The sequence below is a fragment of the Pipistrellus kuhlii genome, unplaced genomic scaffold, assembly GCF_014108245.1.
Source record: "Pipistrellus kuhlii isolate mPipKuh1 unplaced genomic scaffold, mPipKuh1.p scaffold_m20_p_17, whole genome shotgun sequence".
In the NCBI taxonomy this organism is placed as follows: domain Eukaryota; kingdom Metazoa; phylum Chordata; class Mammalia; order Chiroptera; family Vespertilionidae; genus Pipistrellus; species Pipistrellus kuhlii.
The window spans coordinates 7,243,461-7,268,351 of NW_023425482.1; the positions used below are offsets into that span (position 1 = coordinate 7,243,461).

At 55.8% G+C, this 24,891-nt stretch overlaps 1 protein-coding gene across 1 annotated transcript in view; it reads left to right on the top strand.

The window, feature by feature from the left end:
- The first annotated feature begins 1,738 nt into the window (after window positions 1–1,738).
- The window catches only part of CUNH16orf74 (chromosome unknown C16orf74 homolog), a 33,724-nt gene continuing 10,571 nt past the window's right edge, over window positions 1,739–24,891 (top strand). The window contains exons 1-2 of the mRNA XM_045582630.1: window positions 1,739–1,837; window positions 12,473–12,525. Coding sequence (XP_045438586.1) covers window positions 12,498–12,525 — 28 coding nt within the window. The 5' untranslated portion in view covers window positions 1,739–1,837; window positions 12,473–12,497. The remainder of the gene's footprint in view (window positions 1,838–12,472; window positions 12,526–24,891) is intronic.

Sequence of the window (24,891 nt, forward strand, 5' to 3'; positions counted from 1 at the left end):
GCCACACCCAAGGGGCTAAAGAGCCACATGTGGCTCTCGAGCAGCAGTTTTCCGACCACGGAACTAGGGCAAACTGGATTCTTCCCATTTCTATGTCAATCCCATACAGTTGACCAATGGAATTCTCCTGGGCCTACTCTCATTAGTGGCCCCTCCCCTCCCCATCACCCTGTGTCCTCCAACCGGTTAGGGTTGGGCTAACTCCCCACTCCCCACCCCCACCCCAAGACAGGTGGCTCTTCTCTTGTCTTGAACAGGAGAGCCCAGGAGCAGTCAAAATGCACCACTAACAACCAGGGCCCCAAGGCCCCTCCTGGTATGTCCACTGTGGTACCCGTTGGGTGGCCAGGGCAGAGCAGATACAAGTGTTTGTAGAAATGCATGAATCCCCATTTCTTCTTGTGGAAACCAGGGTCCAGGGACAGGCCGATCTCACAACCAGCACCCAGCATTCAGCCTGCTCACAGCTTCTCAGAAAACATCCTCCTCCACCTTCCGGAACAAGAATGTGAGCGGTTGTGCCCACTATTTGGGCTTCCCCGCCCCTTTGCTGCCATCATTAGAGGAGACAAAAGGACACAGGCCCCTTGTGTCCTAACATCAGCCCCTAACCTTGCCCCCTTCTGTCCTGCGTGGGGAGGACATTTCCTGCTGGTCACTCTGGACTTAATAGGGTCCAGGGAGCCAAGATATTGAAACATCTTTAGGAATGACTCAAGGGGAGAACACACAGCTCAGATGCCAACTCCACTTCTGCAACTCGTTTCTTTTCTGCATTCACCAAAGAAGTGTCGCTGTCCTGCTCTGTGACTCAATCTCCCTTCTGACCCTCCAGTCCAGAAGGACACAGAGCCTGCGGTGTGGGAACTGGCAGGAAGAACAGTGGCAGGGGACCTCTTTTGTTCCTCCTGGCAAGCTGGGTGTGTGCCTGCAGAGGCCGCCTCATGGAGGGAGCCTCCTAAGAAAAACCCATATGGATGAAAGCGGCCTGGGAATTGCTCCCAGCTGGGACTCACCAAAACCCCGGAGCCCGCTGAGCGGCAGGGAGGCAACTCCTGACATCCCCTCTTGGGCCCGCGCCCAGAAGTGGGGTGCAAAGCACGTGCAGCATCGAGCCAATGGGCCAGACCCTAACGGGGGGGGGGGGGGGGGGGGAGAGAGACACCCTCCCTTTGATCACTGGAGCCATCTGAAGCCCCACAGCTCCAGCGCCAAGATAGAGGTGGGAGGGGGAGCACACTGCTTATGTGACCCCAGGGCGCAGCGCAGGGGTGTGGGGAGATGGGGAGCCCCCCACTTCTCCTCTTCCCTCTCCGCAGCCAGGCGGTGGGGCCCCCTCAGGCACGACCACCGGTAGGGTGGAAGGTAGCACCCTTTTCACCACCCCGGACTGGGGTGCCCAGCAGACCAGAGCAGGGGAGGGGCGCGCTGTGAGGAGCCCCCTAGCACCGCCGCCCAAGCTCTCCCTGGCTTCCCTTCGGGTAGGGCCAGGGGAAACTGAGGCGGGCCAGGGAGTCCGGGATGCCAGAGGCGCGGGCGGGGCGTCCCAGGCTCTCCTCTCCCCCGGGGGCAGGAGCGGGGGAGGCGGGCGGGTCCTGCTCCGCCCCGCGCCGCCCCAGCTCCGGGCCAGTGCGATCCGGCGCCCGCGGGCAGGGCGGGGCTGCAGGCGGCGCCGCCCCGAGGGGCCGGCCGGGGCGGAACGGCCCCCCGGCGCCCTCCCCGGCCCGGGCCATGACCCCCGCGGCTCTCTCCTGCAGGCTCGCTGCCGCGACCACCCGAGTCCGGAGGGGCCCCGCGCGCCCCGCGTGCGGCTCCGCAGTGAGCCCCCCGACAAGCGGTAAGCGCCCCGCCGTGCGCGCCCCGGGTCCGGCCCGCGCTGCCCCCCTCCCCCGCCCCCTTCCACCCTCCACTGCTCTTCCCGGTGCCCCAACCCCGTGGGGCGGCGTACACGCCCCGCAAGCTGGGGGTGGGGGTGGGGTGGGGCGCCCCGGGAAGGGTGGGGGCGCCCCTCGTGGGTCCCGGAGTCCCCCTAACTTCTAGCAGACTTTCCCGCGGAGGAGCGGTTTGGGGGAAAGTTGGGCCCCCTCTGGCCGTGTTGCAACTCACAGCAGCCGGAGGCGGGGGTGTGTCCCTGCGCGCGGAGCCTCCGGCCCCCGCTCCTCACCTGACCCTCCGCGCCGTCACGAGCTCCTGGGGAAGGGACCAGGCCGCCGTCCTTCCCCAAAGCTGGAGAGGAGCCCGGCCGGGGTGGGGGCGGGAGGCCTCGAGAGGAACCATTTCCCCTCTATCGAGTATTTCAAACTGTATTATTTATGAGCCGCCTCACTTAGGGGCCCCCCTCGCTTCCAGGGCTTCAAAGCGGGTTGCAACCGCAAAGGGCGACCGGTGCGAACGCCCCAGCAGCGACTTCGGGCCCACGGAGCCCAGCGGACCTGGGGGAGGCGCTCTTGACAAGGGGGGACCCACCGCTCTGCTCGCTGGCGCTGGGGCAGTGAGTGGGGACTTCTCTCAGGCTGCCCCTGCCTGGCTGTTAGGCCTGGTGGAATGGAGAGAGAAGTCTGAGCAGCCCTGCGTCACTGAGAAAGGAGTCGGAAGGCAGCTCTGGGGCGGGGGCTGGGGGTGGGCAGGCAGGGTGGTTTTTTCCTAAAGGGGGCATACTCTTATGGCAGCCTTGGTGTGGAATCACTCACTCTGTCCTGGATGTAGGTTATTCAACAAACGCAGATTGGTACCCCCGTCATCCTCCCTCCCACCCCCACCCCAAGGCAATTAGGAGATAGCAGCCTTGGTGGGAAACACCCCATCTCACAGGGAGGCACACCTTCCCAGCCCGGCTCCCAGGAGTGCCTGGGGGACCCTGTGTGCAGCTGGATTAACTCAAGGAAACACCCCCTTACCTGTCCAGGCCACACCCACCTTGGATTCCGTGTCCCTACCCCTGGATACTGTTTCTTCTGGATGGGAGGGAGGCAGTGTATTTATGGAAAGACGTAATCCCTCTGCCAGCTCCAAGGAGGCTGAAAGCTCTGATGCCTAATCTCTGCTCCCTGGAAACCCTTCTCTTGCTGGTGGGGGTCCTTGAGCCCCCCGTGTAGATCAACACTGGAGACTTGACATGGGGACTCCCCTACGTGGACAATAGAACACTGGTATCTATTGGTTATTGAGAACCTGCCGTGTCCCGGGCCTTGCACTGAGTGCTGGTGCCATCACCTGCGTGCTCTCTGTTCACCCTCTGACCAAATAGTTGTATTCCCATTTTACAGAGGAGGACACTGAGGCTGGTAAGGGTAAAATGGCCTAAGGTCACGGGTGGGTAAGTGGCAAGCCCAGGCCTTGAACCCCTAGACCTCACATTGATTTGCTCTTGAATAATAGCAGAGGCCAGGCCAGGCCTCTGAGACCACCAGTATACCCCCCACACCCCCATTAAAAGGTCGAGGTTAGTAGAATATACATGCAGTAATAGGTACACATCAGACGTGTACATCCAGATCAAGAGACAGAATTTCCCCAGGAACCGCCTCTTGCCCCTGGCAGCCCCATCTCCCCTTGGAGCCAGTGGGCGGCTCTGTGTCTCCCACAGGCAGTGCCACATCGTAGTTACTTTTTATTTGGTGCAAAGAACACATTAGTTTACTTTAATCTTTGCACTGAAAACCCCCACGGGGAGTGAGCTGGCAAGCACTCAGGGCCCGTGGGCTGTGTGACTTCTGTCTTCAAGGCTGCTATAAAAACAATTACATGCTTTTAAATGAGCCCGGTGGTTAATTAATCATTAACCTGGCTTCTAATAACGTACTCCTGATTTTTAAATGAACATTTCTATTGGCATAGAACGCGGAAAGGTGCACAAATCACCAGCATTGAGCTTGGCCATGTGGAGGCTTACAGGAGCAGTGGGCAAGCACTTTGCTCCAAGTTACTTGGCCAATCGGTGGGAGGCCCAGGCGGGACCCCAGCTGGCCCACGACCCTGCCTGAAGTAACTGAGTGTTTCAGGGGGCACCCTGCCCCTACCCTTACCCCCATCCTTTCTCACTTCCTGTTGGTGAGTCCCTGTGGGCATGCAGCCGCCCAGCCTCCCCAAGAGGAGCTCACCGCCTCCTGCAGGTCCGTCCATGGGCTGAAGCCAGGAAGATGCTCATGTTTGCTCTCTGTGTACCAGGATGGAAGGCATGTTAACGCTTGTAGCATCTGTTCCCAGCGCAGTCCCTTTGGCTGGAATTACAGGAATTCTAATCCTGTGGCAAAAAAGAGAATGCCTTTTCTAAAGAAGGAAGGGCACCAAGAAGTGCCATGTGCCTCCTTGGGCGCCGGGCCCGGCCCGTTAGTGCCTCCTTCCTCGTGTTTGCCGTGAATGCTCGGAGAGCTTGCTCAGAGCCTCCCAGCCGGGAGTGGAACCTGGTTCCATCCTGTCTGGTGGGTCCACCCATCGAGGCAAACACTCACATTCCTCAGCTGTGATTCTTCACCCCTGCCCTTGGTCCTCCAGCGAGGTCTTTGTTGAGGAGGTAAGGTGAGGCACCCTGGTGAGTCATGACCTCCAAAGGGGTATTCTGATTTCATCTGGGAGGTGGCTGTGCAGAGACCAAGAAAGGTCAGGCTTCTAGCCCGGCCCAGCCTTTCACTCACTTTCTCTCTCCTGCCCTCCATGGCCTCATCTGAGAAACCGAAGTATTAGCAATAAGGCAGACTCTGAATACAGTTGCCAGATTTAGCAAATAAAAATATAAGGTGTGCGCCCTGGTTGGAGTGGCTCAGTTGGTGGGAGTGTCATCCCATTCACTGGAGGGTCACTGGTTCAATTCCTGGACAGGGCACATATCCAGGTTGCAGGTTCAATCCCTAGTGGGGGGCACCTATCTAGGTTTCAAGTTCAATCTCCGGGCAGAGTGTATCCTGAAGGCAACTGATTGATGCTTCTCTCTTTCCCTTCCTCTCTCTAAAATCAATTTTTTAAAAATAGAAAAAACATATCCTCAAGTGAAGATTTAAAAAATTTTTTAAAAAATGCAAGATGGTCACGCTGGCTGGTGTTGCTCAGTGGTTAGAGTGTCTTCTGCATACCAGAGAGTCTCGGGTTTGCTTCCAGTCAAGGGCACCTACGGGTTGATGCAGGAGGCAAACTCAATAAAATAAAAAAATATCCTTGGGTGAGGATTAACAAGAAAACAACCCCCCCCCAAAAAAAAAAAAAACACCCAAAAAACAAAACAAAACAAAAACCCAAGAGGCTCAGTTAAAGTTGAATTACAGATAAATGATGACTAATTTCCAGTATGAGTATGTTCCATGAAGTAATTGGGCATCCTGCATTTTATCCGGCAACCCATCTCTAGCCACTTCCAGGCCTAGATTTGTGATTCATTCCAAGGAAATTTATCTCACATTCTAGAGACCAACATTCATGATCCACAAAAGTAGTCACCCAAAGGGAATCAGCAGATCTCGGTGCCAGAATTGCAAAACCGGGGTCGCTCCTGCCAGTGAGTGGTTCCTGTGACTCCCGCAGGCAGTGCTACACCTTAATCACGCTTCACTCTGCCGAGAGCACATTAGTTTACTTTTCTCTTTGCATTGGAAACCTGCTGGCGGGGAGCTGGGGGAGCTGGCAGCCCCTCACTGCCGTGGGCTGGTAGTTGATGGCTTCTATCTTCAAGGCTGCTGTAAAAACAGTAACAGACAACTTGGCCAACTGTGTCCTCTCCCCTGGAGATGTTCACGGTTTTCGAGAGGGCTGTGTGGTGTGCAAAGAAGCAGATATCCATCTATCTCTGCACGCTCAGAGGAGGGGCGGACCCGGCGGGAGGAAGTGACTTTTTATCTGTCTGTCACCAGAGAGGATCCTGTCACGGCCATTTGTCTGTAGGGAGATTTTTACGCTGGGTGCAGGAAAGGACCTGTTCTACTTCAGGCTGTTGTGCAAATAATTAACAACCTGATGTTTTGAAGGGAACATAAACAGAGCCTGACTGGATATGAAAGGGAGTTTTTCACACTCCTGCAAATGTGTGAAAGAGGAAGAACGTTTATGCCTCAGCAGTTCTCTGGACCTGACTGAGCGCCTACCATCTTGCCGCGCTGAGGGCCCCCTCCTGTTAAACCTTTATTTTCTAAGTACGGAGCTGTGTATCTTTGTAACCAGTTCAATTGATGAAAGGTGTTGCCTGTAGGATGATATCGCCCTGTGGCCAGATCTGCCTGCGCTTGGGCGGGTGGCCTCCCAGAGCTGTGGCTTATTAGCACCAGACTCCCCGTAGCTCCCCTCACCCGTATGATGGGGACCGCAATGATGTTGCTCCCTTAGGAGGGTCAAGTGGGATCATTTCCATCATGAACCCACCACAGGGGTTGGCCATAAAAATAGAGTCCTGGTGCATGAAAATTCATGCACTGGAGCGGGGGGGAGGGGGCAGCCCTCAGTCTAGCCTGCCCCCTCTCACAGTTCAGGTGCCCTCAGGGTCAGGAGGCAACCTGGTAATCAGGGGAAGGCGATGCCCCATCACACCTCTGCTGCTGCCACTGCCAGCAGCGCAAGCCTCAACCAGCCTTGGTTACCTGAGCCTCGGGAGGAACAGGGTGGCTGGGCAACCACCATCCAAGGCTTGCCTGTGCCTCAGGCTGGTCCTGAGCGGCTGGGGGGCTGAGAGGACTGGAGGACTCCAGAGGCAGCCCCCCCCCCCCCCCCCCGGGCAGGACTGAAGAGACTAGGCACCACCATCTTGTGGCTGTGGGCACCTCCATCTTTGCAATGGCATGAGGGTCAATTAGCATATTCCCTCTTTATTAGATCGGATATATATATATATATATATATATATATATATGTGTGTGTGTGTGTGTGTGTGTATATATATATATAGTATTGATCTCAGAGAGGAAGGGCGAGAGATAGAGAGATAAAAACATCAACGATGAGAGAGAAACATTGATTGACTGCCTCCTGCTGGACCCCTACTGGGGGGTGGGAGGGGTGGAGCCCAAAACCCAGGCATGTGTCCTTGGCTGGAATCGAACCTGGGACCCTTCAGTCTGCAGGCCGAGCCAAACCTGCCAGGGCAAGGGCTTGGCCTCTTGAAAGCATTATCGAGGTACCTATCAGCTGTCGCTGTCAAGATGAGAGTGGAATTTAGGTAAGAGCAGCCCCACACCCACAATTAGGCATCTGTCTGGCTCCCATTCGGGCAGGTGTAGAATCAGGCTTCAGCCCCTCCTTTCCAAACATGGCAGCCCGTTTACAGGGCGGGGGGGGTCCTCTCCAGTAAACGCCTCTGCAGCCTCTGCTGGGGGCTCGCCCTCTGCCTGGCAGCCCTGGTCACAGCGGGAGTGGAGTGGGCGGGCCGTCCACACTCCAAGTAAATCCCCCTTGGGAGCACTTCTGATAGAGCAGGCCACACCCACACGGAGGCTCAGACTCGGGCCGTATTGCCCTGTGCCTCTGGCAGTCCTAGTGCACTGCCTCACAGGAGGACTCATACTTCTGTGATATGAGGACAGTGATAGTGACAGTGACGACAGTGACCACAGGAACGGCTGTCCCAGAGGCTGGGGGCAGGATGCCTGCTCCACAGAGGAGCACCCTGAGCCTGGGGCGCAGAACGTCAGCACCTCAGACGCCGAGGGACAGGTGACGTGCCTAAGGTCACACAGCCCCTCCAGATACCTGGTTCTCATTCCCCCGCCACTCCCCACCCCACGGCCTTGTTCTGTCCTTGTGGGGAGCAGAAGCACAGTGACGAGAGTCACAGCAGCGTGCTGCGTTGGGATGAGAAAAGTGGGCTTGCATCAACTCTGCATCTGGGAATTTAAAAACCTGAAATAGAGCCCTAGCCGGTTTGGCTCAGTGGATAGAGCATCGGCCTGTGGACGGAAGGGTGAGGGGGCGTGCAGGAGGCAGCCGATCAGTGATTCTCATCATTGATGTTTCCATCTCTCCTCTCCTCTCCCTTCCTCTCTCAAATCAATGAAAAAAATATATTTTTTAAAAACCTGAAACAGAATTGCTGCACATAGACATGACCCTTGATGCGATGTTTGCCTACTCTTGCCCTGCCGTTCCCTGGACCCGGGCTGGGGCCACTCCCCAGTCCTCATCCTTTTGTTTGGTTGTGTTTTCTTCCTTCCCTGAGGGTTTTGAGATAGTTGGTTTTTGTTTTTTGTTTTTTAAGTCACAAGTTTTGGAGTCGAAACCTGTCAGTTCTAGACAATTCTGGAAGGTGTTGCTGCTGAGGATGGCGTCACACGGAGCCTTCCGGGGGCCAGAGAGGTTCCAGGAAAGCGGGGTCTCGGGCACCAAGCCGCGCCTCGGCTGCTGCTACTGAAGGGGGTGGTGCCGGCCCAGAGATGTGAGCTGCTGACTTGCTCTGCCTCTGTCTGCTTCTCTTTCCTGAACCGACTTCTTCTCTTGCAATACATTGAAGTTTCCCAAAAAGATGCAAGAGCACAGAGTGCTGCTGTCCACCCAGCACCGACAGAAGCATGAGCCACGTGTGCTTCATCGGCTCTCTCTGGACCCACTCGTGCGTGTTATGCTTTTCTGGCTGAACTGTTTGAAAGTGAAGTTGCAGAAATGAGGCTCCTGACCCCAAACACTTGAGGGTTTCCTAAAAGCAAGGACCCCCTTACGGAACCCAGCACGGTGCTCCAAGTCAGAAATCAAAAACGTGGGGCCTGTTCTGTGCGTGGTTGACAGTGGTCTCCCCTCTGACTGTTTTGTTATTTTCAGACACACAAGCGCGTGCTGAACCCCCATTTCTCAGTGCCAGCAGCAGACAGCACCCCCTGCCCTCATTGTACGCCTGCCTGTGCCATGTGCCCTCTTTCCTCTGGAGTGTTTTACAGCTGAGGCCTGACATTGATTCATCTGTGAGGACTTCGTCGTAAATCGTCGTTCAATCCCCCGGATGGCATGTGATAGAAAATCTCTTGAGTGGGCGGTGACCCACACTTAAAAAAAGAGAGAGAGTAGACCATAAAATCAGAGTGGGCTGTGCAGGTGCTGTGTGTGTTAAGGTCTTTCTTACGGTGGCCCCCAGGGTTCCTGGGTTTATTTGTGGATGATCTGACCTTGGCTGCAGGACCGCTGAGGGGGAGACCCAGCCTGGGGAGGGCTGGGGGAGAGAGGTCAGGTGTGTGCTACCACCACCCACCCCAAAGCCCTGCCTGTGGAAGCATGGGCTCTAGAGTCCAAAGTGCTGGGCTTGAGCCCTGGCCCCACCACTTGCTACCCGGATGGCCTTGTATGCATTGTCTAACCGCTCTGTGCCTCAGTTTCCCCGTCTGAAAAGAGGTGACAGAAATGGTCCCAACCTCCCGGGGCTGTGGTGAGGACTGATTGACCATGAACCTCTGTCAGGGCTGGGCACACAGGGAATGCTCCAGAAAGGTGCCCGTTGTCCTTGCAGGCCTGGCCAGGGCTCTCTGTTCCTCCAGCTCCCGCCCATCCTCTGGCACTGAGGAGAGCTTCCTTAGCATCTTTTCTTCCACGTTAGAATCCCTTCAACAGCTCTTTTTTTGTTTAAAAAAAATATTTTTACAACCAATGGACACAAAACTCTGGGGAGGTAGGACATGTATGGGGGGGGGCAATGGTATATATACTCAGATAATAATTTAATAAAAAAATTAAAAATTAAAAAAATAAAAATAAATAAAAATATTTTTATTTATTTCAGAGAAGAAGGGAGAGGGAGAGGGAGAGAAACATCAGTGATGAGGGAGAATCATTGATTGGCTTTCACGCCCCCTACTGGGGATCGAGCCCACAACCTGGGCACGTGCCTTTGATGGGAATCGAACCTGGGACCCTCCAGTCCACCGGCTGATGCTCTATCCGCTGAGCAACACCAGCTAGGGCCCTTTGAGAGCTTTTACAGTGCCTGGCCGCACCTCAGGCCAATTACTCTGGATCCCTGGGATGGGACCCAGGCCCCGCAGTTTTTAAAAGCACCCAGGTGACCCCGCTGTGCCGGGAAGATGCGCGCTTAGCCTTTCAGCGGTAATGTGCATCCCCTGGGTCGCGTAGAGCATCTCCTGAGCCTCTGGGAGGGGCGGGGGGCTGAGAGCCTGCATTTCGCGCAGGCTCCCCGCAGTGCCCACTGCTGGTCCGGGCACACTCTGAGACCCTGAGACCCCGCCGGAGACTGCTACCTCCTTCCCTCCATCTCCCCTAAACAATAGCTGCCAACTCTTCCTGGACTTCTCTGTGCCCAGCACAGGGGGAAGCCCTTTGACTGCCATCTCCCCTGACGTTTAATTCTCCGGCTACTTGAGGCTGCAAGTGCACCAGCCCCATTTTAAAGATGAGAAAAGTGAGGTCTGCCTGTGGTCACATGGCTGAGCCAGGCTCTGGAGAGCTACCGCTTCTAAGCGGGGAACTCTTCCTTTCCTACACGGCTGTCCGGAGGCTTTCCCCATCCTTTTCTGTCTGTCTGTCTCTCTTTCCTGCCCTCTCAGTATCTTCCTCCCTCCCTCTCCCCCCTCTTTCTCAGTCTCCCTGACTCCATCTCCTGGTGCTTGTTCCTGTACCCGCCCCACAAATTCCTCCTGGCTGAAATGGAAGCCTCTATCCTGCCCCTCCTCCACACCAGCCCCCCTGGGTCCCACCATCTCCCAAGCCTGTGTGTCACCCGGACTTCCAGCTGCTTCTCCTCCCACCGCCCTGCCGGCTTTGGAGTTCAGGCTCCACGTTTCTGAGCCAGAGCAGAGCTTCCCGGTCCTTAACAAACACACAGGTCCGAGGGGGCCCTGGTAAAGTGCTGATCCTGGCTCAGGCTGGCTGGGTGGGCCTGCGCTGCTGCTTTGCTAACAGGCTCCCAGCGGAGCTGAGGCTGCTGGCCCAGCAGCACCACCCAGGCAGCAGTGTTCTGGAGGACCTGGCGCTTCCTCGCTGGCCCCTGGCCTACACACACTCCTAGAAGGCAGACTCGCTGCTCGGTGCCCTCAAAACAACCTCTGAACCCTGTAGCAGGCCCCCAGAGCCCTCAAGGTGCAGCTCACCTCATTCCTCCCCGTCCTCCCACCCCTGGCTCCTCCCATGGACCACGCCCTTCTTATCCTCTGGACCTTTGCACATTCTGTTCCTGAGGCCTGAGAGGCTGTTCCCGCTTGTCCCACTCCTGCCCACTTTTAGGGACACATTCCTCAGGACTCCCAGGCTGGGCGGGAACCCCCTCCTCACGCTGCTTCCCCTGGGCTCACCATGCCTCTGTCAGGTCCAGTTTGTGTCTCTGTCTGTCTCCCCTGCTAGTCTGAACAACCTAGATTCCGGTGTGGTGCCTCATTTGGCCTTGCATCCACCTGTGTGGGCTCCTCTTTGACATCGGGTGCCAGGATAGAGAATGTGTAGGAAATGGGGATGGGGCTGGGAGGCTGGGAGGACCGACAGCAGGGAATGAGGGAGGGTGGGAGGACGTGAAGATCATCCAAGAGTGGTTGGGGAAGAAGTTGCCCATTGGGGGCACCTGCCTCAGATCCCAGCTTCTGGCAGGAGGAGCAGTCCGGGGGTGTCAGAGATCTGAGGGGCACTTCTCATGGCCACCCTTCACCCTCGCCACTCATCAGCCTGGCACACAGGCATGCATTCCAGGCTGGGGCTCCCTGTGGATGAAGAGGTGAGCTCCCCCCATCCTCACCTCTCAAAGCCTCAGGGAGCCCTCCGAAGTGGAAACAAGAGCCTCGCCTTCCCAGGAAGCCTGCAGAGCCTCAGAGGCCGCTGCGGGGTGGGCCTCGGACGGGGATCAGGGCAATCCCGGGTTAGAACCCCAGCTCCACTCTTCGTAAGCTGGGTGGCCTTGGGCAGGTGACCACCACTCTCTGAGCCTTGACTTCCACATCCGTAAAATGGGGGCAGAAACAGCACCTCACAGGGTTGCTGCGGAGGATTGAATGTCAGGAGCACGGCCAGCCGCTGCCCCTGTTCGTTGATTACTCAGAACGCGAAGGAAGCATCACATTGCAGGAGGATTGTGGGAACACTGGCTGGGACAGTGAATGCTCACGGACTGGAGGCTCCCACCCTGTGTAGCTTCATCTGTTACATTTCCAGAGACTCTGCGTTTTTGAAGGGGGAAGCCCATCCCGGTGGGCCTCGGGCCACCCCCGCAGCCTGGCGCAGGGTCCTCCCACCAGGAGGTCCTCGCTCACCACGAAGTCAGCCAGCATCTGTGGCCCCTGAAAGCGAAGACCAGGTGATGCGGGTTCCGCCTCGCCAGCCCCGACCACACCCTCGCCGTCACCTTCACCGAGACCGCAGCCGGCCTCCGGTATATTTAGCTCTGAGGCGCCTGAAAGTTTTTTCCGCCGGCACAGACTCAGCTTTGAGCAAATTGAGCCCAGATGTAGTCAGCAGGCACCGTGACCTGGAGGCCTTGGCTCCCTCCCCACCACTTCCTGTTGTGCACCCATCGGGGCTGGGGGCGGGGGCCTGGGCCCACGTGGCCAATACAAACAAACCTCTCCTTTCTCTGCAGGCCGCTGGAGGCAGGAGGCACCGACATGGGGCTGAAGCTGTCCTGTCTGAAAGGTAAGGCTCTCCCTCACCAGCTCTGGTGTGGGGCGAGAGGGGGTGGCAGTGGGGGGCGGGGAGGAGTGGGGCAGGACAGGGTGGGAAGGTAGAGCTGAGCCCCTAGTGTTGCAGCCGTGGAGAGGGAGGAGGGAGGAGACCCTCCCACTGCACACAGTAGGCGCCCTTTAAGTGCTTGCTCTGACTCTGAGGGTTCCTCCAGGCCCTCCCTTTGGTTGGCAGTTGAGTGAGGAATGTGGCAGCGCCCTCTGGGCCTCAGTTTCCTTCGCAGAGGCATGAATTCCAGGGTGGGGAGTAAGGGACAAGAGGCTCTAGAAGTGGGTGCCAGGCATGCCCAGGGTATTTGCTCTCCACCCTGCTGGCCTGTTATCACCCAGATAACAGGTTCGGCCTGCCAGAGGCTGGGGCGGGGGGGGAAGCCAGCAAGGAGAAAGTTCTAGAAGGACACAGAATCACTGAGAAGGGTTGTAGGTGTTGGCAGAGGCAGCCCAGACCTCTGTCCTGTGCTCCAGACCTTTCTGTACAGAGTCGGAATGACCCAGGGGCACCCAGGCCAATGTGACCCACACCGAGACCTCCCCTCAAAGCCCATTCGTTATTGCATAATAACAAGTGCTCCCCACGTCTCTCCAGCCTGGACCCTGGGTGTCTCCCTGGGGGCGTCTCCCTGGGGACCCCTCCCACAGGCAGCGTGCCAGCAGCCCTGACTCTCCTCCTGGATGTCTGGGGCCGGCTGGCTCCTTCCCTCCGCCACAGGAAGTCAGGAGGCTTGGAAGGTCTGGCCGGGATGAAGGGCCAGGTCCTTCAGGTTCCATTCCTTCAGGGCCCTCAGCTGGGATGAGTGAGCTCCAGGAGAGCCTCTGGCTGGTCCAGCTCAGGGCTCCTGCCTGTCCCTCAGCGGGGGGCGGGGCAACTTGATGGACAATGCCTCCCAGACGGGTCGCAAGTAGGGAGCAGTGGTTCCCCTGGAGAAAATCAGCATGTTGCTTGCAAAAGGGGCGTGGGGTGCTGGAGTGTCCTAAACAACCTCGTCCCTCCGGGGCCTGGTCCCTCTGAGGCTCCAGGCTGAGCCTGGGCAGGAGTTGGGGGCGGTGCTTGCTGAGTGAGTATCCATGGGGGATGCAGGTCCAAAGGTTGGGTCCAGAGACCAAACCTCAGAGCTCCAGAACCTTCTTCCTTAGACTTCACTGCGGGTCTCCCCGGTGCCTGGCACAGAGTAGGTGGTCAGAACACACTTTTTATTTGTTCGTTTGTTTTTTGTAGCAAAATACACTGAGTGGCCAGATTATTATGATCTCTGAATGCCTAATAATCTGGCCACTCAGTGTGTGTGTGTGTGTGTGTGTGTATTAGAGGCCCAGTGCATGAATTTGTGCATGGGTGGGGTCCAGCCAGCCTGGCCAGCGGGAGGAGACATGGGTGGTTGGCCAGCCTGCCTGCTGGTCAAGCTCCTAGTTCAGGGGACAATTTGCATATTAGCCTCTTATTATATAGGATATACACTGAGTGGCCAGATTATTATGCGTTCAGAGATCATCATAATCTGGCCCCTCGGTGTATAACGTAAGTCACCGCTTGAACTGTCTTAAGTGCACAGGTCAGTGGCATTGAGCACATTCACGTTCTTGTGCAACCATCACCAGCATCTACCTCCAGAACTTTTCCATCTTCCCAAACTGAGTCTCTCCCCATGGAAAACCAACCCTCTACCCTCCGCCCCTGAGCCCTGGTGCTCCCATCCTGCTTTGTCTCTGGATCTGACTGCTCTAGGGACTTCGCCTAGGGAATGGTGCAGTGTTTGTCTTTTTGTGACACGGCATAAAGTCCTCAGGGTCCAGCCATGTGGTCGCGTGTGTCTGAGTTTTCTTTATAAAGCTGAGTACTATTCCGTGTGTATGGTTCATCCATTCATCCCCCGATGGACCCCAGGCTGCTTCCACTTTTTTATTTTTAATATTTTTTATTGATTTTTTTACAGAGAGGAAGAGAGAGGGATAGATAGTTAGAAACATTGATGAGAGAGAATCATCCATCAGCTGCCTCTTGCACACCCCCTACTGGGGATGTGCCCGTAACCAAGGTACATGCCCTTGACCGGAATCGAACCTGGGACCCTTCAGTCCGCAGCCCGACGCTCTATCCACTGAGCCAAACCGGTTTCAGCTGCTTCCACTTTTGGCTGCTGTGTCAGGACATCCTTGACAAAAACAAGCCCCTAACAGGACTTCTGGGGTCACTTCCCTTCCAGCCCAGGGCGGGCTGGGGACTCATCCTGGGGAGAGACCCGGGAGCTGCAGATGCTGAGAGTCCCTGGGAAACGGCCCCCACCCCCACCCACCCGGCACTGAAAGCCTGACAGCGTGCTGCTGAGTGCTCCTGGGCTGCGAGGCTCTAAAGGGCTCCTTCCGGCCGGGCCCTGCGGAGCTAAGTGCTGGGACTGCAGGAGCAGTACCAGGCAGGTTTGCTCATCCATCTTTCATGGCCAGCTCTCTGGGGCCGGCCCACCAGCCCTCCCCTCAGCCTCGGCCAACACAGGCTTGGGTGTGCCTGGGGGAGGGGAGGGCAGGGCATAGAACCCCTCTGTGCGAAACCGAGACAACCCGGCCCCCTAGCCCTGATGCCCAACATTCTCTGCAGGGTCTTGTTCTCAGTTTCCCCATGAGGAACATGTCCCATGCGAGGACACCTCAGTGTGCTGTGACCCTCACTGTTGGCCATGGCCTTCTCTCACCCGGCTGCCAGCAGGTATGGCTTTACCTGGTTGTCGGCACTGGCACGTGCAGTTCTGTGCACCATCTTTTGTCTCTTTTTTATTTGATGTTTCGGTGCTAGTGCTGTTGTGCCCAAGGCGGCATCATTTCCACAGTTTCTTTAATGCCTGCGTCATTAAGGTTCTGTCAGGAGTTGGTCTTGAGGCCTTGGCCGGTGTCGCTCAGTGGTTGGAGCGTCGGCCCATGCACCCAAGGGTTTCGAGTTCAATTCCTGGTCAAGGGCATGTACCTGGGTTACAGGTTGGTCAGGGCATATGCGGGAGGCAACCAATCGATGTGTCCCTCTCGAATCGATGTTTCTCCCCCTCCCTCCCATCCCACTCTCTCTAAAAATAATCAATGGAAAAAATGTCCTCAGGTGCAGAGTAAAAAAAAACTAAAACAAAACACGACTTGGTCTTTGGGTTGTTTCCTACTTGTTGCTTTTGTAGATGCTGCCACTTTGAACATCTTTGCTTTTTGTCTTTTTAAATTATTTCTTTGAGATAAGTTTCAGCAATCGGAATCCAAGTCAGCTAATTAGGGTAAATGGTGAATTCGTACTGGGGGGCTTAGCCTGGGCAGGGCCCTGTTCTCTGCATTCTATGTGAATGGCTCACCTGCCCCTTCTCCCATCCTAAAAGGGGGTATTATCGGGATTCTCAGTTCCCAGATGAAGCTGAGGCACAGAGAGGCAATGCAGTTTGCCTGGGGCCACACAGCTGGTTCCTATATGGGGTTTGAACACAGGCAGCTTGATCCCAGAGGCCTGGTGTCAGCCACCACACATAACAGCTTTTTCAGAGGAAAAGGCTTTTTGTCTGTTTCATATATAGGTATATATCTATAATAATAAAAGCGTAATGTACTAAGTAGTCCAGATGTCCTTCTGCATGACCCTCCAGACAAAGCCAGGGATGCGAGGGAAGCCTGGGTCCCGGATGCCAGAGGGAAGCCAGTGCCAGCAGCCGGGGGAAGGAAGGCCTACTCTTGCATGAATTTTTGTGCATCGGGCCTCTAATATATATCATTGATTTCAGAGAGGAAGGGAGAGAGAGAGAAACATCAGTGATTAGAGAGAAACATTGATCGGCTGCTTCCTGCACGCCCAGAGGGAAATGCTTTCATTTGACTTGTAAAGTAGCCACTGAAGAAACTTCATTCACACAAGCTCTTCAGTCTTCACTTTGACCCATTGGATGGTGTCTTAGTGTCCGGTGCCTTCCATAACATGACCGCAAACTGGGATGGGAGAAGCTTAAAACCACAGAAATTAATTCGCTCTCCGTTCTGGAGCTAGAAGCCCTAACACCAGGGCCATGCTTCCTCCGAAGGCACTTCCTTCCTGCCTCTCCCAGCTCCTGGGGGCTCCCGGCATCCCTTGGCTTGTGGCCACATCACCCCAATCTCTGCCTTTGTCTCCACGTGAGCTTCCCCCTGTGTTCCTATGTCCTTTCTCAAAGGAAGACGTCAGTCTTTAGACTTAGAACCGGTATTAAATCCAAGATGATCTCATCACAAGATCCTTAACTAATCACATCTGTAAAGACCTTATTTCCAAATAAGGTCACATTCTGAGGTTCTGGATGGACTTGAATTTTGCATTTGGGGGGAACTCGACTCGGCCCACTGCAAGTCCCTTCGCTGCCGCGGAGCCTCCTGCGTGCGGGACGGAATGTGCTTCCCTGCCTGGCAGCGGAGAGGCAGGCAAGGTGGGAGGTCCTGGGCAGGGACATTGGAGACGGGAATACCAGGAAGCCTAAATACTTCGGTTTCTGGTTCCAAAGGAGAGTGGGCCCTCTAAAAATTTTTCTTTTTACATATTTTAAAATGTCTTATTCATTTTAGAGAGAGAGAAACATCCATCGGCTGCCTCCTGCACACCCTCTTCTGCGGACTGAGCCCTCAACCCAGGCATGTGCCCTGACCAGGAATCGAACCTGGACCTCTTGGTGCATGGGTCAACACCCAACCATGGAGCCACACCAGCCAGCGAGAGTGGGCACTGAAAGGATTCTCAGTTCCCAGATGAAGCTGAGGCACAGAGAGGCAGTGCAGGGGGGAACTCGACTCGGCCCACTGCAAGGGCCTGGCCATAGCAACCGGGATGTATTGGACCGTTCCACGGTCCAAGAGCATCTCCTTTGTGCCCAGGCTGGCGCCTGCTGGGTGGGCATCCCTGTGAGCCTGGCAGTGCTCCCAAAGCATGTGCCCCCAGCTTTCTCATGTCAGCCTCAGTAATGCTGGGCGACATAGGTGATTTTACAGACGGGGAGGCTGAGGCCTAGGGGAGTGCTCACTGGCTCAGGGTCACACGGCCTGTCTGGAGGGACTTGGTTGAGCAGACGGCAGGGAGGGTGGTGGATTCCTTGGTTCCTAAGCACATTCTCTGCCGTCAGCAGCAGGTGGCACTGCCCAGGACACAGCGAGTGGTTCTCGGGGGCATCCTCAGACTTGCACCCTGAGCACCACCGGGGAATTAGACGTGCGAATTCTCGGGACCCACCCTGTCCTACTGAGTCCGAAGCGCTGGGGCTGTTAACAAAACGTAGGGGGATTCTGGCGCCTACTAAGGTTTGAGAACCGCTGGTAATGTGGCTCAGGGGTCAGAGATACCTGAGTTCCAGTCCCCTTCTGCCCCTGACTAATTGTAACCTTGTGCAACTCACTACACATGCCCGAGCCTCAGTTTCCCCGTCTGTAAAATGGAATGATGAATGGGAACATCTCCAGGGCCAGGTTTCAAGAAATATCTGAGAGGAGCACTAAAACCCATATCCAATGGACAGGGTTTGCTGTCCATCAGACCATTGCACCTTCGCTCTCTGGAGACGGCTCCTCCAGGTGTGTGGAGACCTCCACAGGAAAAGCTAGACTGGAGGGAGGGGCTTTGGGGTGTGCGGGGGTGTGGTGTGGTCTCTCGGGCTCCCTGGCAGGTGCCAGCTTCAGCCCCAGCGAACTCCGGCATCAGCATGTGGCTCCTGAGACAGTCCCAGCCAACCGGCCTTCTGGGCAGCTTGGGGCCGGGTGAGAAAAGGCCAGGAGATGAAATAGAGGTGTTTTTTTGTTTGTTTGTTTTTTGGGGTTTTTTTAAACAAGAGTTTTAGATTTATAGAAAAATTGTGAAGGTAGCACAGAGCTCCCGTATGCCCCCAGCCGCCTCATGCTGTAGCTGACATCCTATCAGACGTTAGTTTGGAACACTCATTGCCGTCACTGGATTGATCCAGGCACATTGTGTTAAGTCCATACTTTATTCAGATGGCCTAGTTTTCATCCGGTACCCTGTCCTGTCTCAGGGTCCCACCTTACATTTCCTTATCAAGTCTCCTTCGGCTCCTCTGGGCTGTGACAGTTCTCTGTCCCTGTGACTTTCTGATTCTCGGTGACAACCACTTTGCGGACAGCTGCTCAGGTGTTCGGTCGAATGCCCCACAGTGGGGATTGGGCCGATGGTGGTAGATTTCTACAGTCTCTCCTGCTGAGTGTGTGGTGATGGTGATGATGGTGAGGACCAAGAAGGACACGTACAGCTCCCACACCCCGGCCTCCTGGGCGCAGGCGTTCCTCCCAGCTCCCTTCCTGGGGCTCACAGCCTCTCCACTCAGCCTGTAACCTATGTGTGTGGGGGGAACAGTTGTGGGCAATTACGATGCCTATTTTTCTGGTTGGTGTTGGAGGTCTAAGGCTAGTCCCCAGATCACAGCGAAAATGAGTCACACCATTTGCCCCATTCTAGTGCAAGCGCTTGGTTCCAGCGGTCCCACTGCTGTGATCAGAGTTGGTCGGGTTGTTCATAGCACAAACATTGATTGCAATACCTACTGTGTGCAGCCCAGGGCCGAGTGAGGACTTCAGGGGTGGGCAGGGCAGCCGTGGTTTCTGATCCCGAGGAACCAGGGGAGTTGTGGGTGGGGGTGGGGGGAAGTGTCAGCTGAGTACTGACTGCTGCATGCTAGGACGGAGACCAGCCTGGCCCGCCTGGGAGAGATGGCGTAGCCGAGGGAGAGCCAGGAAGCAGACAACCTTCCAGGAAGCAGACAACCTTCCAGGAAGCAGGAAATGCACTGGCAAAGGCCGGGAGCAGCAGCAGCCCGCTGGGGTAGGCGGTGAACTTTGGAATTTTACATGAACAGGAATGGGGAGCTCCAAGAAACGAGAGGGGATAGAAGACAGTCATTTGGCTCAGACATTTTGAGTAGTTTTCAGAATGAGTGGGAGCTTGATAGGTATGAAGGGAAGCCACAAGATAGAAAATGGCTAAGGTCAACGTCTTAATATACTAGACTTCAGTGTTCCCATCTGTGAAATGGGCTGTGGCCTCCTGTCCATGGGGACCATGGGGGAGGTCCCTAACCTCGCCATCGGCAGCGCCACTGGCTGGGGGTCTGTTCTGCCCGCCCTACACCGGCTGGAATAGAGCCTGACACGCAGCAGGCGCTCCCTTCCCCTGGGGACAGAGCCCAGACCAGAACTGTATCCCCGTGTGACTTCTCATTTGTTTGGCAGACTGTTGTTGAGCACCTGGTGCATGCCAGGCCCTGTACCAGGCCCAGGGACACGGCAGTGAACGTCACAGAGCTCCGTGGGGGGAGACAGAAATGAGTGTGTGAGCACGCAAGATGGGTAGATTTTGTGACGAGAGCTGTGAAGGGAATTAAAGTTGTGCAATGGAGGGGCATGCAATGGGCAAGGTCCTCACTGTTGTGGAGCCAGCTACACGATGCAGAGAACCGTGTGCCAGGCAGAGGGAACTGCTTTCCAGCAGAGGGAATAGCAGATGCGTAGGCCCTGAGACAGGAACAGGCTTGGTGAACTGATGAGCATTGCAGAGGCAAGTGTGGCAGGAACAGGGGCTGAGCAGGAGGAGCTGGGGTCCCTGGGCAGGCGGGGCTGTGGGACCTGAGGTGTGGTATCAAGAATTTTTTTTATTTTTATTTTTTTAAGTAACAGGAAGCACTGTAATCCCCAGACCAGGGGTCTCGACTTCTGCTGCACATCACGGTCATGTGGCAGGCTTTCAAACAGGCGCAGGCCTGGCCCACGCTCCCTGGTGGGGTTTGGTTGGTGTGTTTATGAAGCTTGATGCAGCCCAAGGTGGAGACTGACTGCCCAGAGTACTAAGGGGCACATTAGCTTGGCTGAAAACCCAGGTATGCAGGCTCCAATCCAGGGCTTTTTCTGGAACCTTCTGAACAAACTTCTGCCCCCAGCCAGCCTTCTCAGAGAAGGAGTGGAAATCCAAACCTGTTTTGTTTTTATTTATTTCTTTATTTTTTTTAAATATATTTTATTGATTTTTCACAGAGAGGAAGGGAGAGGGATAGAGAGTTAGAAACATTGATGAGGGAGATACATTGACCAGCTGCGTCCTGCACACCCCCCACTGGGGATGTGTCCTTGACTGGAATCGAACCTGGGACCTTTCAGTCTGCAGCCTGACGCTCTATCCACTGAGCCAAACCGGTTTTGGCCAAACCTGTTTTAAATGCTGAAGCAGGTGGTGCCTAATTTTGCCCTTCCCTGCCCTGTCCTGGAGAGAGCAGCCCCCACCCCCACCCCGGGGCTCACAGCAGGGACTCAGTCCCCTGTCTTCTTACCCTGGACCTCTGGCACCTGCTGTCTTCCCTGAAGAGGGAGGGAGGGCTCCATGGTGGAAGTCACATGTCACAGCAGGAAGGAGAATTCAGTCCTAGCACACAGCAGTGAGTGCTCAGGCCACAGCTCCCCCTGACCCCCCCAGTTCCACAGCCACCCTGCGCATCCCCAAAGCCTGTGCTGGCCCCGTCGGCGTCCGGTGGGGACACCATCGGTGCTTGCGAAATGGACAGCCTCTTGGAGACCCAGGACCTGGCTGGGGCAGCCGTGCCGTCACGCAGCCCTGGAGGGAGTCCCGTGCTCACCAGCCAGGTTCACTCCTGTCTGACACATGGAGGAGAGTAGCTCATCGCCCCCAGTAGACGGATGAGGAAACTGAGGCAGCCGGTGGCAAAACTCCCTGCCCAGTGTGACCGAGCTGGGGCCCGGAAGGCATCGGGAATGTGACTGGGCACCCAGACTTGTGCCCCACCCCCACCCCCACCCCACCTCTTCTTGCCGGGCAGGTTCCTCAGAGCCTGGAAGTGTTTGGAATGAATAAAGAAAGGTCCAGGTGCTCTGGAAGTGTTTGGAATGAATAAAGGATGAAGAGCAAGCCTTCGGGGAGGGGGAGGGCGGTGCCAGCCACCAATCACCTGCCGCAGTGCAGCTGGCCAGGGGGCCGAGCAGCCGGGTCCCCAGGAATTGCCCTTCTCCCTCCCGTGGGCATGGTTTCCAAGGAACCGTCAGAGGCCAGGGTGGGGTACAGACGCCGGGCAGGGCTGTGCCCATGTCCACCGCTGACCTCCCTCCTCCCCATCGTTTCGCCTTGTGCTCTGCGGGCCTCACGGAGCCCGTCACAGGCCAGGGCAAAGCTCAGGGGCTCTGGCCCGGCAAGTCCACGTCTCATGTGACTTGGCCGCGGCTCTTCGGCTCCCTGAGCCGGAGCGTTTTTTTTGTGTGTGTGTGTGTTTTTTTAATATATTTTATTGATTTTCTACAGAGAGGACGAGAGAGGGACAGAGAGCTAGAAACATCGATGAGAGAGAATCATCAATCAGCTGCCTCTTGCACACCCCCTACTGGGGATGTGCCCGCAACCAAGGTACATGCCCCTGACCAGAATCGAACCTGGGACCTTTCAGTCCGCAGGCCAACGCTCTATCCACTGAGCCAAACTGGTTTCAGCCAGAGCGTTTTGTTTTTAACTGTAAAATGGGCACTGTGGCAGGGCTGTTGTTGACATGGAAGGGGGCAAGTCAGGAGCTGGGAGCGGCACCTGGGACGTGATGGGCACAGAAATCACCACTAGGCCATTGTCATTGCTAAGATGTACCCGTGCTCTTCCTGCCCTTTCGAAAGGCCTTTAACACTTTATGTATGACTGTGGGCCAGCAATAGTGAGCGACCCAAGCGATAGTGAGCGAGCCTGGTACCCACCTTGAGAGGTGACTAACTTGGTGGGTGTCTAGCACACAGACGGATAACTGTCCTTGGACAGACCCAAGGCCTGGGAGGGCGTGTGGCATCAAAGCCTGCCATGGACGGAGGGAAGCCAGGCTGGCCGAGGATGAGTGGGCTTCCGAGCAGCTCGGCCTCCACTGTCCCACGGGTGCTCTGGAGCTGGTGTGGCCTTCAGAGTTGTCCTGGATCGAGGGAGACAGGCCTTTTACCTGCTCATCTGCTGGTCATGGTGGAGGGGCGGCACCCAGAGAGAGCAGAAGCTGGGGCAGGGCTGGATGAGGGAGAGAGGCGTGAGACACCTGTCTGGCCCTGAGGACCTGGCCCTGGGCTCTCCTTATCTAATTGCCCCCGTTTCCGATGAGCGGTATCCACATCCGAGTGGCCTGGCCCCACTAAGCCCTGCTGTTCGCCCGGCTGCCCCAGACACTTCCCACTTAATACCATGAGTCCTTCTTTTTCTTGTTTTAAAATTTATTAATTTTTTACAGAGAGGAAGGGAGAGGAATGGAGAGTTAGAAACATCGATGAGAGAGAAGCATCGGTCAGCTGCCTTCTGCACACTCTCCACTGGGGATGTGCCCGCAACCAAGGTACATGCCCTTGACTGGAATCGAACCTGGGACCCTTGGGTTCGCAGGCCGACGCTTTATTCATTGAGCCAAACCGGCGAGGGCGCCACAAGTCCTTCTGAGAGCCTCGCAGGTTACAGCTGTATGATCCAGGGTGGAAGTTCGAACCTTTAGTCCAGCAAGGGGCCAACCGTGTGCTGCTGTCTCGAACGTAGCCCCTTTGCAGCCCAGGAAGCAGGCTCCGAGGGGGTAAGAAACTCTCTCAGCTCACTCAGCTGGCGGAGGGCAGACTGGGGTGCCTGCCAGTCCTTCAGGCTCGGGCCTCCCGTAGTCCCAGCCATGCAGGCATGTGGGGGGGCCACGCAGGGCCGGGACAGCGGGAACAGCGGCTCTTGGACATCTGCTGTGGCTGCTCGGACTTGTTACTCCCCCAGCTGGTCGAGTTGCCAGATATAGGAGCAAAAATACATGAAACAGGATGCCAAGGTATATTTGAATTTCAGATAATCAAGGAATAATCTTCTAGTGTAAGTATGTCCCAAATGTCGCATAGGATGTACTTTTTAGTACACTTAAAAAAAAAAAAAATGTGTCCCCACCGCAGGAGACACATTTTTTGTTGTCACCATTGAAAAGAGTTACAGCCCTGGCCCATTTGGCTCAGTGGATAGAGCGTCTGTTTGATTCCAGTTAAGGGCATGTACCTTGGTTGATGGCCTATCCTCACTGGAGGATATACAGGAGGCAGCTGATCAATGTTACTCTCTCATTGATGTTTCTAACTCTCTATCCCTCTCCCTTCCTCCCTGTAAAAAATCAATTAAAAAAAATATATATATATATATAAAGAAAAATGCTACAGCACCCAGAGGCCAGGGTGCTTCTGAACTCCCTACAGTGCACAGGACAGCCCACCACCAAGACTGACCTGGTCCAAACATCCACCCTGAGGAGCCCTGGGTTACCCATGTCAAGCATTTACCACAGGCCAGCACCTCTCACCATGATCTTGTGTCCATTTTAGAGATGAGCAGACTGAGGGCAGGAGGAGGGGCTGCTTGCCCAGACCACCAAACCGGGGCTGAGACCCTGGAGCAGCCCCAAGGAGCTGGCGCTCGGAGGAGGAGGAGGGACCAGCTGCTGGAACTGGGAAGGGCTGGCAGGAGGGAGGGGCTGCAGAGTTCCTGCTGGGGGCAGGCAGGTGGGTGTGGGACAGGGGACAGTCAGAGAGGTGAGCACATCCCCCCGCCTTGCTGTGCTGGAGCCTCTCTCTGGCTCCTCCTCCCAGGTCCTCTCTCCAGCAGTTCATCCCTGACGCAAGCTGGAGCTTTTTCCTTAATTAAAAAGAGATTTAAAACATCCCCTGCCATCTCCATTGGGCCGGCTGCCTCCAGAAGGTAAAATTGCCACACTGCCCTGGTCTCATCCATAATCATGCAAGGCTTTCCCTTTAATTGGAATTAAAAAAAAAAAAAGATTAAGTGCATCTGAAACCCTCAGAGGCATTTGTCGGTTTGTTTTTTTGAAAGATCTACACTAAATCCAGATGCCTGGTCATCTCTGAGGAATTAGTGCTGGCCCCGCATGCTGGGTCCCTGCCCCAGGGCCTTGGCGCATGCTGTGGCTGACCTGAGTGCTCTCTCCTCTGTCTTTCCTGCCGCTCTGGGACTGGCCCCCTCTGGGAGCCTTTTCTCATCCCCATGTCTCTCCCCATCCTGATGCTCCCTCCCATCATCTTGCTCCTCCTATCACTGACCCAGCTCTGGGAGATGTCTATTTGCCTGCTGGCTCCAGGGAGGCCAGGCTCAGCATCCAACCCCACATGACCCCGGGCAAGGTCCCTGACTTCTCTGTGCCTCAGTGTGCTCAGCTGGGAGATGGGCTTCTCACACTGTCAGCCTTGTGGGGAGGAACAGTAATGAATTCCCATGAGGTCTTTACACAGCCCCTGGCCTCCTGGGATGCCATCCTTACTCAGTGGCATGGTCCTGTCTCAACAGCTGTCT